At 37.3% G+C, this 10,183-nt stretch overlaps 1 protein-coding gene across 4 annotated transcripts in view; it reads left to right on the forward strand.

Moving 5' to 3' along the window:
- SPNS2 (SPNS lysolipid transporter 2, sphingosine-1-phosphate) overlaps window positions 1-7,692 on the forward strand; it is a 110,795-nt gene extending 103,103 nt beyond the window's left edge. For 3 of the 4 annotated variants that reach the window (XM_075194981.1, XM_075194982.1, XM_075194983.1), the window contains one exon: window positions 1,877-7,692. Coding sequence is in view for 1 of the 4 variants with exons in the window: in XM_075194983.1 (XP_075051084.1) it covers window positions 1,877-1,916 (40 nt within the window). In the remaining 3 variants the exon portion in view is untranslated. The remainder of the gene's footprint in view (window positions 1-1,876) is intronic. The other variant, XR_012688014.1, reaches the window with a different exon arrangement.
- The last annotated feature ends 2,491 nt before the right edge of the window (window positions 7,693-10,183 follow it).

Here is a 10,183-nt window from a genome sequence, read left to right on the forward strand (position 1 = left end):
GATCGTTGCAAATGAATTAAACTGGTCACATGCTGAGGTTTACAAAGCTTTCTTCTAGTTTTGCTCATGAGGCTGTGTGTATCTATTTAAAGGATGAACTGGACTTTATTCTACTTATGTACATGGGGATCTGTTGCAGAGGCTAAAATGATATATTTAATGCAGTGCATACACATTTCATAATGTATATACATAGTAATGTACAATCAATACCAACTTGGTTTACTGGTGTGCCTTGGTTATGCTGTTCCCAAATGTGAAGCTGCAAAGTAGTTGTGACAATGCAGAGTAATTGGTATGGACATCGGTTATGAAGGGCACCATATCACACCCTCATTTCCACACTCTGGAGCAGCCTCTCCAGGCTTAAAGTGTGCTTCGATGACTCGCATTGTAAGTACAATCTCTATACCAGTGTTTATTAACTCCAGTCCTCAGGACCCCCTAGCAGTACATGTTTTCCATATCTCCTTGCTGGAGCACAGGTGTATTCATTACTGACTGACACAGTGTAGCAGGTGGTATAATTATTTCACTGGTCACCTGGAGATCCTGCACTGTTAGTGGGTCCTGAGGACTGGAGTTGAAAAACACTGCTCTATACTCTTTAGTACATCACCTTTTAATTGAACAGTTTCCAGTTTTTCTCTTCTGAGAATGAGGGACATCATGACTCCACCCAGCACTAGACAGCCTAGGACTGTTTCCACTATAAGAGTGAGACCATGAACGTGGGGTTCCCCTGCAATAGTGAAAATCATACCCAGGCTGGTCGTCACAGGGCTGGTGACTCCATGGGGAGAAAGGGGAGCTGCAAAAATCATGGCACATCACTCCTCCCAGAGGTCACAGATTTTCATATAAACGTTCATTGAATAAAATAATTCCCGAAACCCTTGTTCACTAGTTTATTAAATAATCAAGAAAGCAGAAACAATGATTTTACTTTAAGTCCAAATGGAGGAAAAATAAAATATTGGAAGTATTTTGTCTCATTAGGACTAATCCCAAACTCTACAACTGATGCAAAATTCAAGTTCTTTTTTTGGAGGGGGAATGGGTGGGCAGGACAAGGAACGCCTCTGGAAATGTACCCTATCTATCCCTTTATCTCATTTCAATAATCTGGCGCTGATTGGTTGCTAGTGGCAACATCTCCACTTCTTCAAACCTGCAGTTTAGTAAATATACCCCTAGGACAGCCTGTCATAATAGGCCAGGAAACTGAAGACAAATAGGAATTTTACACTGGCCTAAAACAATTTGCAGTCTAAAACAGTTTGATGTCATGGTTGTAGCTAAGGAAGTGATATAAAATGATAAAGACAGTTAATTTCAACAGAAAAAAATAATTACATATATATATATATATATATATATATATATATGTTAATATCAATAAGCATCTTGTATTTGGCTTTAAGAATTTGGTAGGTAAGTTGGCATACCTCCCAGCTGTCCTGATTTTGGCAGAACATTCTGATTCGCGAGCTGAAAAAGGGTGGGACTTAACAAAACTCTGCACATATGTGGGTGGAGCTTGGTAGCAACAGGGCAGGGCTTATTTTGTCCCGTTTTCGTGATTCTAAATGTTGAGAGATATGACTTGGGCATCTTATGTAGTATTTATACTTGTGATTTATGTTGAAAAAATTGAGAATGAATGCTGATGCCAGTTGTTCTGAGTGCTGTCCTGATTATTATTATCACAATCCAATAGTAATTACATAGCTTTGTGCATTTGGTACAGTATGTTTTTAAGTAATGAATATTATTTTTCAGGAATTTATACTGTGGTTAATGACCACCAACAGAGGTATGTTGTATTGTTTACAGTGCTATTTAATTTTTAATTAAAGTCTTTTATTGTTTACAGGTCAATACCAAGAGTGGAGGACAACAGTTCCTGGACATAAATGTGGCATCATAAAAAGAAAAAGTCAGCACAAGGGATTGTACGTTAAAACATTGGCCTGAAAGCCCAGGAAATTGCTCCAATAGGGTATAAACACCCTAAAAATGAAAAGTAGCTCATGCTGAAAGTGGACATTTTTGTAATTCCTGAAGGTGGTAAAGTTTAGACTATGCAAAGTGACTCCGGATATGTGAAGTGACAGCCTCCGGTGGCCAGCAGAAGAATTACCTACATGATAAATTGGATGCACTGAAATGCATCATTCTGAGGTGCCACTGTGTACAGTACATAACACTGTGATCAATGAGGCCAATGAAGAAAATCCAAACCCTCCCAATTAACCTCTACCTTGCCAAGAAATGTCAAGAAACACATGCAAGGTTAAAAGTGTAACTATCTAATTGAAGGATACTTTTTTTTTTTTTTGAGGAAGACAAAATTATTATATCACATGTATAATAGTGTATATATTTTTTTTATTGTATATAAAGATATATATATATATAATGTATATATTTTACAAACACTTATTCTTTATTTAAACTTTGAGCATCATACTCGCTTGTGTTTTCTACAGATAATGGCTATTTATTCTCTGTAGTTTGCAGTTCCACAGATCACTGATCTGTGGAACTGCAATTTAAACACTGAATTAACTACCTATAGAATTACCTTCTTAAATATGCAAATCCATGGTATGAATTTGCAATACCCCCCAGCTGACTTTTGCCGTGACTGCCGGGGATGTTGGGAGGTATGTGTGCCACGCACACCAGTGGCAGGAGTGTTTTTAGGTGAGGGAGTATATGGGTGGCCTAGCGCTGTAACAGCACTAGTGATGCCCCCTGCGGACATGATGTGGACCCCCTTTTCCGGAGGGGACATGGCCGTGTCCTAAATCCCAAACTTAGAATGCTTGGAGGTATGATTTAGCAGTCAGATGTCTTTCTATGGCTATGGAAGAGATTGAGTATACGTTATTGTCTATAGATTGCAGTATTTGTTTTGTTTTACATAAATCCTGAAACGATCACCAGTATTAGAGTTTATGTTATTAGCCTATAAAAGGTTTACTTAACAAGTGCATATAGCATAAATGTGCTGCAACCAATCAGAAATTGCCAAATGTCATAAAGTAAACACACTGTTTAACAATGTGTAATGTCTGGTAGTGCTACTGCCTACATATTAGCCTTGTTGTGCCAAGCTTAAATAGATTCACTCACCAAGGAGTAAAGTTTTGCCCCATCTGCTCAGATGTAGTACACAATCATTGGGCATTTCCTGTATAACATTCCAATGCACACAGATTGCAGCAATGTACTGTTAGACCTTCACTTAGCAATTCAGAGACTTTATTTCAAGTGTCATATATATTGGTTTTCTTACTCTAAACACTTTGTTTGTACAGGTGCATTATAGAACGTAAAGGCATACTCCTGCACACATAAAGCAGACAGGTGCTGCTTTGTGTATATAAATGCTGCTTTCTCGTAACAATGTTCTTCTTTTTTTTTTTTTTTCTTTTTGCACCGTATTTGCCAACCCTCCCATGACTTAATCGCTGCTCTGTCCCCTAGAAAAGTGGAATGCTGACATGATTACACTTCATACACAAAAATGTTGCAATGTCTGAGATTTCCCGTCACTGGAACATAGGGGCTCAGGCCAAACCATGAAAAACAACCCCAGACCATTATTCCACAGCCACCAAATTTAAAGTTGGTAGTACGCATTTGGATAGGAAGTGTTCTTGTATCCGGCAAATACGGGTTCGTCCAGCTCGCCTGTAGTTTACCATTTTGCGGCTGAGCTGTTGTTTCTACTACACGGCTCTACTTCACAATAACAGCACTTACAGTTGACAGGGGCAGATCTAGCAACATGAGACACTCGCGGTGGAGATTTGACAGAAATCTCCGCTCATTTATTCTCGCACCTCTACGGTAATTGCCGGCAATGTGGGAAGCGCAATGTCCATGTCCCACATCACCGGCAGCAATCTCCCCCTTAGTACTAGCGTTGCAGGTATTAGCAGAATTCAAACACTAGCTGTAAATGCATGCAAAGCTTCAATGGATGATGTGGGTTGTAGCTTACTGCCAAAACCTTACACACAGAGTTGTGCAGTAATAACGACCCTTCCCTACCAGCTTTGCATTTTGAAAAATAAAACAAAAATACAAACGTTTCCTGGGAAAATATTTGCTTTGCTAGTTATTTAAATATAGATTATTAATTTTATGTGTTAAAGTAGGTGGATATATGGTGCATTATCTGTTTGGACCCCATTTAGTCCATCAGCTAGAATAACAACAAAAACAAGTGTAACATCAGACTGTAATATATTAAGGATGGACATGAGTGTTAGAATTTCAATCTTCACAGATATTAGTTCACAGTAAAGTGACCAGCTTGCCGCACAAGGTCATAAATCCCAGTCCTTCAAAACTCACCTTTTCAAGCTCGCCTATCCTACCACCTCCTAACCATCACCTCCTCTTCCTTCTCTGCCATCTTCATTTTCTTCTGACTCTCACCACTCCTCCTTCTAGACTGCAGGGTCCTCTCTACCTATTGTCCAATGTCTGTCTGCTGCCTCCCTCCCTCCCTCGTCCTGTCACATCTTTTGCTGCACTCTGTTTGAGTCCCCATAGCATTACGCACACTTATCTGTGCTACTTACGTGTATTACCTCATCTAGTTGTTACTTGCTTCTGTATCCGGCACTACGGAATCTGTGGCGACTTATAAATAAAAAAAAATAAAAAATGGTATAAAAGCAGGCGTGGGGGCTGAGATACTGCTTTTACGCTTGTTAGTGCTGCTTCACTTATTTAATTACTGACCTCTGTATTTGCCTAGTCAAATTCACCTGTACCCGACTAAAGAAATCAACAAAATATGGCACGTTAGGGGAACTTAAGGACTGGAGTTTACAATGGTAGTGTTACAACACATTGGTGCTATTTGCAGCATGTTCTTAAGTAACCTTATGCTTTGTACAGCACTACATTACTTATGAGGCATATTGATATAACAATTGTGTATTTCTGGGCTCTTGAGTCTATATCTAACTACATGCTCCAGGATCTCTTGTTTTTTGAGCAAAACTTATTACATCTGTCACACAATCCTCTGCTCTCATAAACTACATAGTTGTGCATCTAATGTAGCACTTGACTGCTCTTAAACTGACACTAACGAATGGAGTTTCAGAACAAGTTCAGAATATCTAGTATACAAACACAAGTTCTGAAGCGTCATTCAGTATCTGTGTCCGTGTAAGGGTAACTAAACGTGCATTCCACATCAAGTTTAACTTCTTGATAAGGGATATGTACAAATCAATATACATTGCCTGATCATTTTGGCTTTCATCTGTTTTTCTAACTAGGTCTTTACATAACCCATTCGAAACAATTTAAAATGCAGAAGAGGACAACCCCTTCTAATACTAACCATAACCCGTTCAAAATTTATTTATTGATACTTTATGTCATACAACTTATTAAAGTTGTATTTTTTTCAAAGAAAAAAACAAAGTGGGAAGAACAAGCGCAGAGTATTGTGTGTAATTTGAAAAGAATCACGTTGAAATTTCTGTAATAGTTTGGCATCCTTTGTCTTACAGAAAGCTATGGTAGTTTTAAGTTTCACAAATATTATGATGATTGGCGATTGTTGTATTTACCATTGTCTCACGAGACTACATTATTTTAGGACAATGGTTCAAAGCTCATTTACATTCCCAACAGTGCAAGTTTTCCTTATATCTTTAAAGAACTCCATTATAAACATTATATAGAACATGTGAGTCTCTTAGAATAAGTCCAACACTAACAAATACACTAATGTTTAGAATTCTGGAAACCTATCTTGTTTATGGATTCCTGGGCTTAGGTTTGAGAACAACTGGTTCACAAATGCTATTTTTAGGTGAAAGCAAAAGTAAAGTGAATATAGAGCAAAATTTACCTCTAAGCTCTGGCCTGTGTTTGAGCTGGATAAAATGTTGATTCTGCTATCTTTAGCAGTCGCATCTGGAATAGGAATACCTTAATTTGCAGAATCCACACACTGTTAAAACTTCAATCAGCTCTTTATTTAAAGCAGAGTTGACCTCTTATGTCGGTCTGAAAAGAGTTCCCTATTAATCTCTGTGTGTAACTTTATAAATGAAACCCCTTCAGTTTGTAAATAGTGAACACATACCCTGGTTTAAAAAAAGAAATATTATTTACATCAATTTAATTCACAGTCTAATATACACACCCTACCACCCTCTACATTGATCTGCTCCCAAACGTTCCACTTCTTTTCCTAGAACAGTAACCTAGCCTATAGTAATTAAATGATGAATTAACACCCACTAATTAATTCAGCACAGGTAACCACGAAAGAAAAAGTGATAAGTTTATGTCCAGAGCATTTTGTGTCAGGGGTAAAGGAGATAATATGCTGGGGGCTGAGTTTACAGCATTTCTTATTACATATTCAATAACTTATGATAAATCATGCCCCTATGGGTGCTGTAAATTACTTAATATTAATTTCTGTCTCTGATCAGCCAGTGTAAATACACCGCTGACATTTCTGCCAAGAAGCTCCCACTTATGCTAATAAAAAGAAATGTAGATATTTTAATTGAAGACTATGAAATAACCTTAAAATCTGTGGGCGATGCCCTGTGGTTACATGTACTATATTTTAAGAAACCCAGATTGTGATCGGCCATATTCTAGTTTTACACCTTAGTAATTCATGTGCTTATAGTTGCATGCCACAAATCACATCCTTCATTTTTTGCATGCAAGTTGCACCAGGCTCAGAATGTTGTAAAGTGTCCGTCAGTTGCTAGGGTAGTTTGTATCATACGACTCACTATATTGTATAACATGTAATGTGGCAGTAGCAATTTGTTGCAGCAAGTATAGCTGCTGGTTTGTTTACACTTTTTGGGATGAATTTTTTTTTCATGCATGGAAATAAGTAAAATCCTCAAACATAAGATTTTCATATAGATAGCATGTGTATAAATGTTATTTTTATTCTTAATACCAGAATTCACATAGAATTTGCACTACAAATTCTGAGTTGGGCTGCACAATGGAAATGAGAATTTACCCATAATGCTAATTCATTACTATTAATTTGGGGTAAAATGTTGGTTGAGCCCTAGTCCAATTCTATTTCTAGTGGGATATTTTCCAAATACATTTGTGTTCTTTAAAGACTTATGCTTGGTGTCTGATCAGTCCAAAACAAAATCCATTAACTGCTACTTGTCTGTCTTCGTGTATTTCTCATTTTGTTATATCATGCGATATCAGTATTCTTAGCAACTTGTATTATTTTAACAATTGAAATGCACATAAGTTTTTCCTAACCAGCTGCTTACCCCACAATCGCTGCCTCCTTAATACTAACTAGTTTACAACCCAGTAATGAAGGCTTTGTCCGACACAAGAATATTGATGGTTTTGTATATTTTGACAATGTTGTTTGTTTTGCTACTAACCGTTTCCTACTGTAAGGTACAGCTGGTTCCTTTAGAGGGTATAACCAGCACTTACAGTAACCACTTTTACTATGTTATGTATGCGAGTGGTGCTTTCTTGTCATACAAGAACTCAAGTAAAATAGTTTCCTGATTTATGTCAGGGAAAAAAGGACTATTTTATTTTTTAGAAATTGTAAACCTCAGAGTCTAAGAGAAAGCCAAATATATACATTTATGTAAATGATATACAAAATAAACTATTTAAGGCAATGTTTTGTATGGTATTTTTTTTTTTTTTTTATTGCTCCACCATGATTAAAGTAATTTGGCTGTATGTTTAGTCATTCTGTGGGTTCCTGCTGTTGAATCATTGTAAATATATACTGTGACAAACCATACTGGAAAAGAGAACTTTCTAATTCACTTTTCTATACTTGTCCTGTGGGGGTTAGCTGGCAGTTTGTGTGGCATGCTTTCATTTTCTGGTCTCATAACCACACATGAATAAAGAGCCATGTTTAACGCCCAAGATCGACATGTGGGGGACTCCAATGACCGCCATAACTGGCCTGTTGACAATAAATGCAGTTGGGCAGTGATCACTGTAGCTGTGTGTGGTCACCAGCGGCACACAGGACTAGGGCTCCATATACCACATGTACACCTGGATGCTGGCCGTAAAAGGCATCTATAACACAGTGATTTTCTTTCAATATGACCCATTCTACTTTTAGAATATTAAAGAAAAACCAGCTGGAGTAGGGTCAGGGTATCATGTAATGTTTGGAACCCCTACAGCTGTCACATTTCATATACACCAGCCATTCAGCCTGACCATCAAAGTCAGACCAGATCTCTACATAATTACAATAAATATAAGTTACTAAAATATGCATTCAAATGATTTGTGTATGATGAGCAGTGTATTTATTTACATATTATACGGTGGAACCCTCAAACAAAGACAATATAATAAAACAATTTAAATGCGACACTGCAGCCAAGAAAACTCAAGAGAAAAACTAAATTAAGAAAAAAAAACAAACCCCTACAATTTCCTAGTTGCATAAGTGTTGAGGATGTTCAGAGTTAACCAATCACATTCAAATGTAATTAGCACACACCTGCCATCAATGAAAGCTATTGCATTTAACCCCAAATAAAGATAAACTGTTCCTGTAGGATTTATTTTTTGCAGTTTTCAGGTTTGCATCCTACTGGGATAGGCATTGCCCAGAGACAGTTTACAAAACATCTATCAGATCTCATTTGTGAAAGGTAACAATCAGATTAGAGTTATAGCAGCATTTCAAAGGCAGTACATGCCCCATAGAACACTGTTGAGACTATCACCTCTAATTGGAGAAAATGTGGTATAACACTGTCATTGCCAAGATCAGGACGTCACTCCAAAGTTGATAGCAAGACAAAGAGGAAACTCGTCAGGGAGACTATCAAGAGGCCTACAGCAGGCGCTGCAGGAATTGCTGTCGGGACCTGGTTCCTCCTTAAATGTGACAATCACCCATAGTCTGCACTGTGGGTAGGTTGACAAGATGGAAGCCATGCCTCATAAAAAAAACCCATCCAAACATGTTTTCCAAAACAATACATTTAGACCTGCCGAGCCATGAAGGGACCTTATGGCCTGATGGGGCCGAAGTTGAATGTTTTAGCCTTAATTCTAAAAGGTATGTTTGATGCAAAGACAATGCAGCTCATCACCCAAAGAACACCACGGGGTAAATTTATCAAGCTGAGAGTTTGCTGGCGGGTTTGAAAAGTGGAGATGTTGCCTATAGCAACCAATCGGATTCTAGCTGTCATTTTGTAGAATGTACTAAAGAATAGCTAGACTCTGATTGGTTTTTCAAACCCGCCGCAAAACGCTCAGCTTTATACATTTACCCCCATACCTTCTGTGAAGCATGGGGTCGGACATGATTTCAGGCTTTACATCAAACACCTGCACATTCAATAATATCATATATTTGTATGTATGTACAAAGTCTAGATACTGAGGCTCATACAATGAAATAAACATTAGATAGCACTGATGATGCTGTGACCATACAAAAGCATTTTTTTTTTTTTTTTTTAAAGCATACTCAATGGTATTTTCTTATTTTAAATTACAGAAAGCAGCCAAATAGCTATGTTTGTATGGGTGTTTTCTGACCGGTCGTACATGAAGGGAATGGCTAAAATTGTGCAAGTGAATGGTGGTAATTACAATTGTTAAGACCACTCCGGATGTATTACCTCTGGCTGCAGTAATCAATATGGAGAAGTGATTAATGAAGAAGAAAAGGGGCAGGAAACACAATGGATGAATAATTCTGAAATATGTGGTTATAAAAACAAAACATGTAAATATATATGTAAATTCCTGTAAATAATATGTATAAAATAGCATAATGCACTGCCTGTAGTAAATTATGGAGATTAGAAGTCATCTTGGATTTCACTCACTTTAATAAAAGCACTCAGCCTACAGTCACATGCTTTTTATATTCCCAGTGACTACAAATATCCATACATTTTACAGTAGTAAATGTATTATATACATACTTATATCCCTATATCTGTCACTATGTGGTTAGGATGAAGCATGTCCTAAAACAAAGTGAAATATTATCTTAATCTGTCTGACAATAACATTGCACCGTTCATATGCACATGACTCATTAAAAACTCATTTGGAACGTCAATATTTTGGACAATTTACTGGCACTCCTTGAAAGGTAGTTAACAAGGATATTTTT

Source organism: Mixophyes fleayi, chromosome 2, assembly GCF_038048845.1.
Source record: "Mixophyes fleayi isolate aMixFle1 chromosome 2, aMixFle1.hap1, whole genome shotgun sequence".
Taxonomy (NCBI): Eukaryota; Metazoa; Chordata; class Amphibia; order Anura; family Limnodynastidae; genus Mixophyes; species Mixophyes fleayi.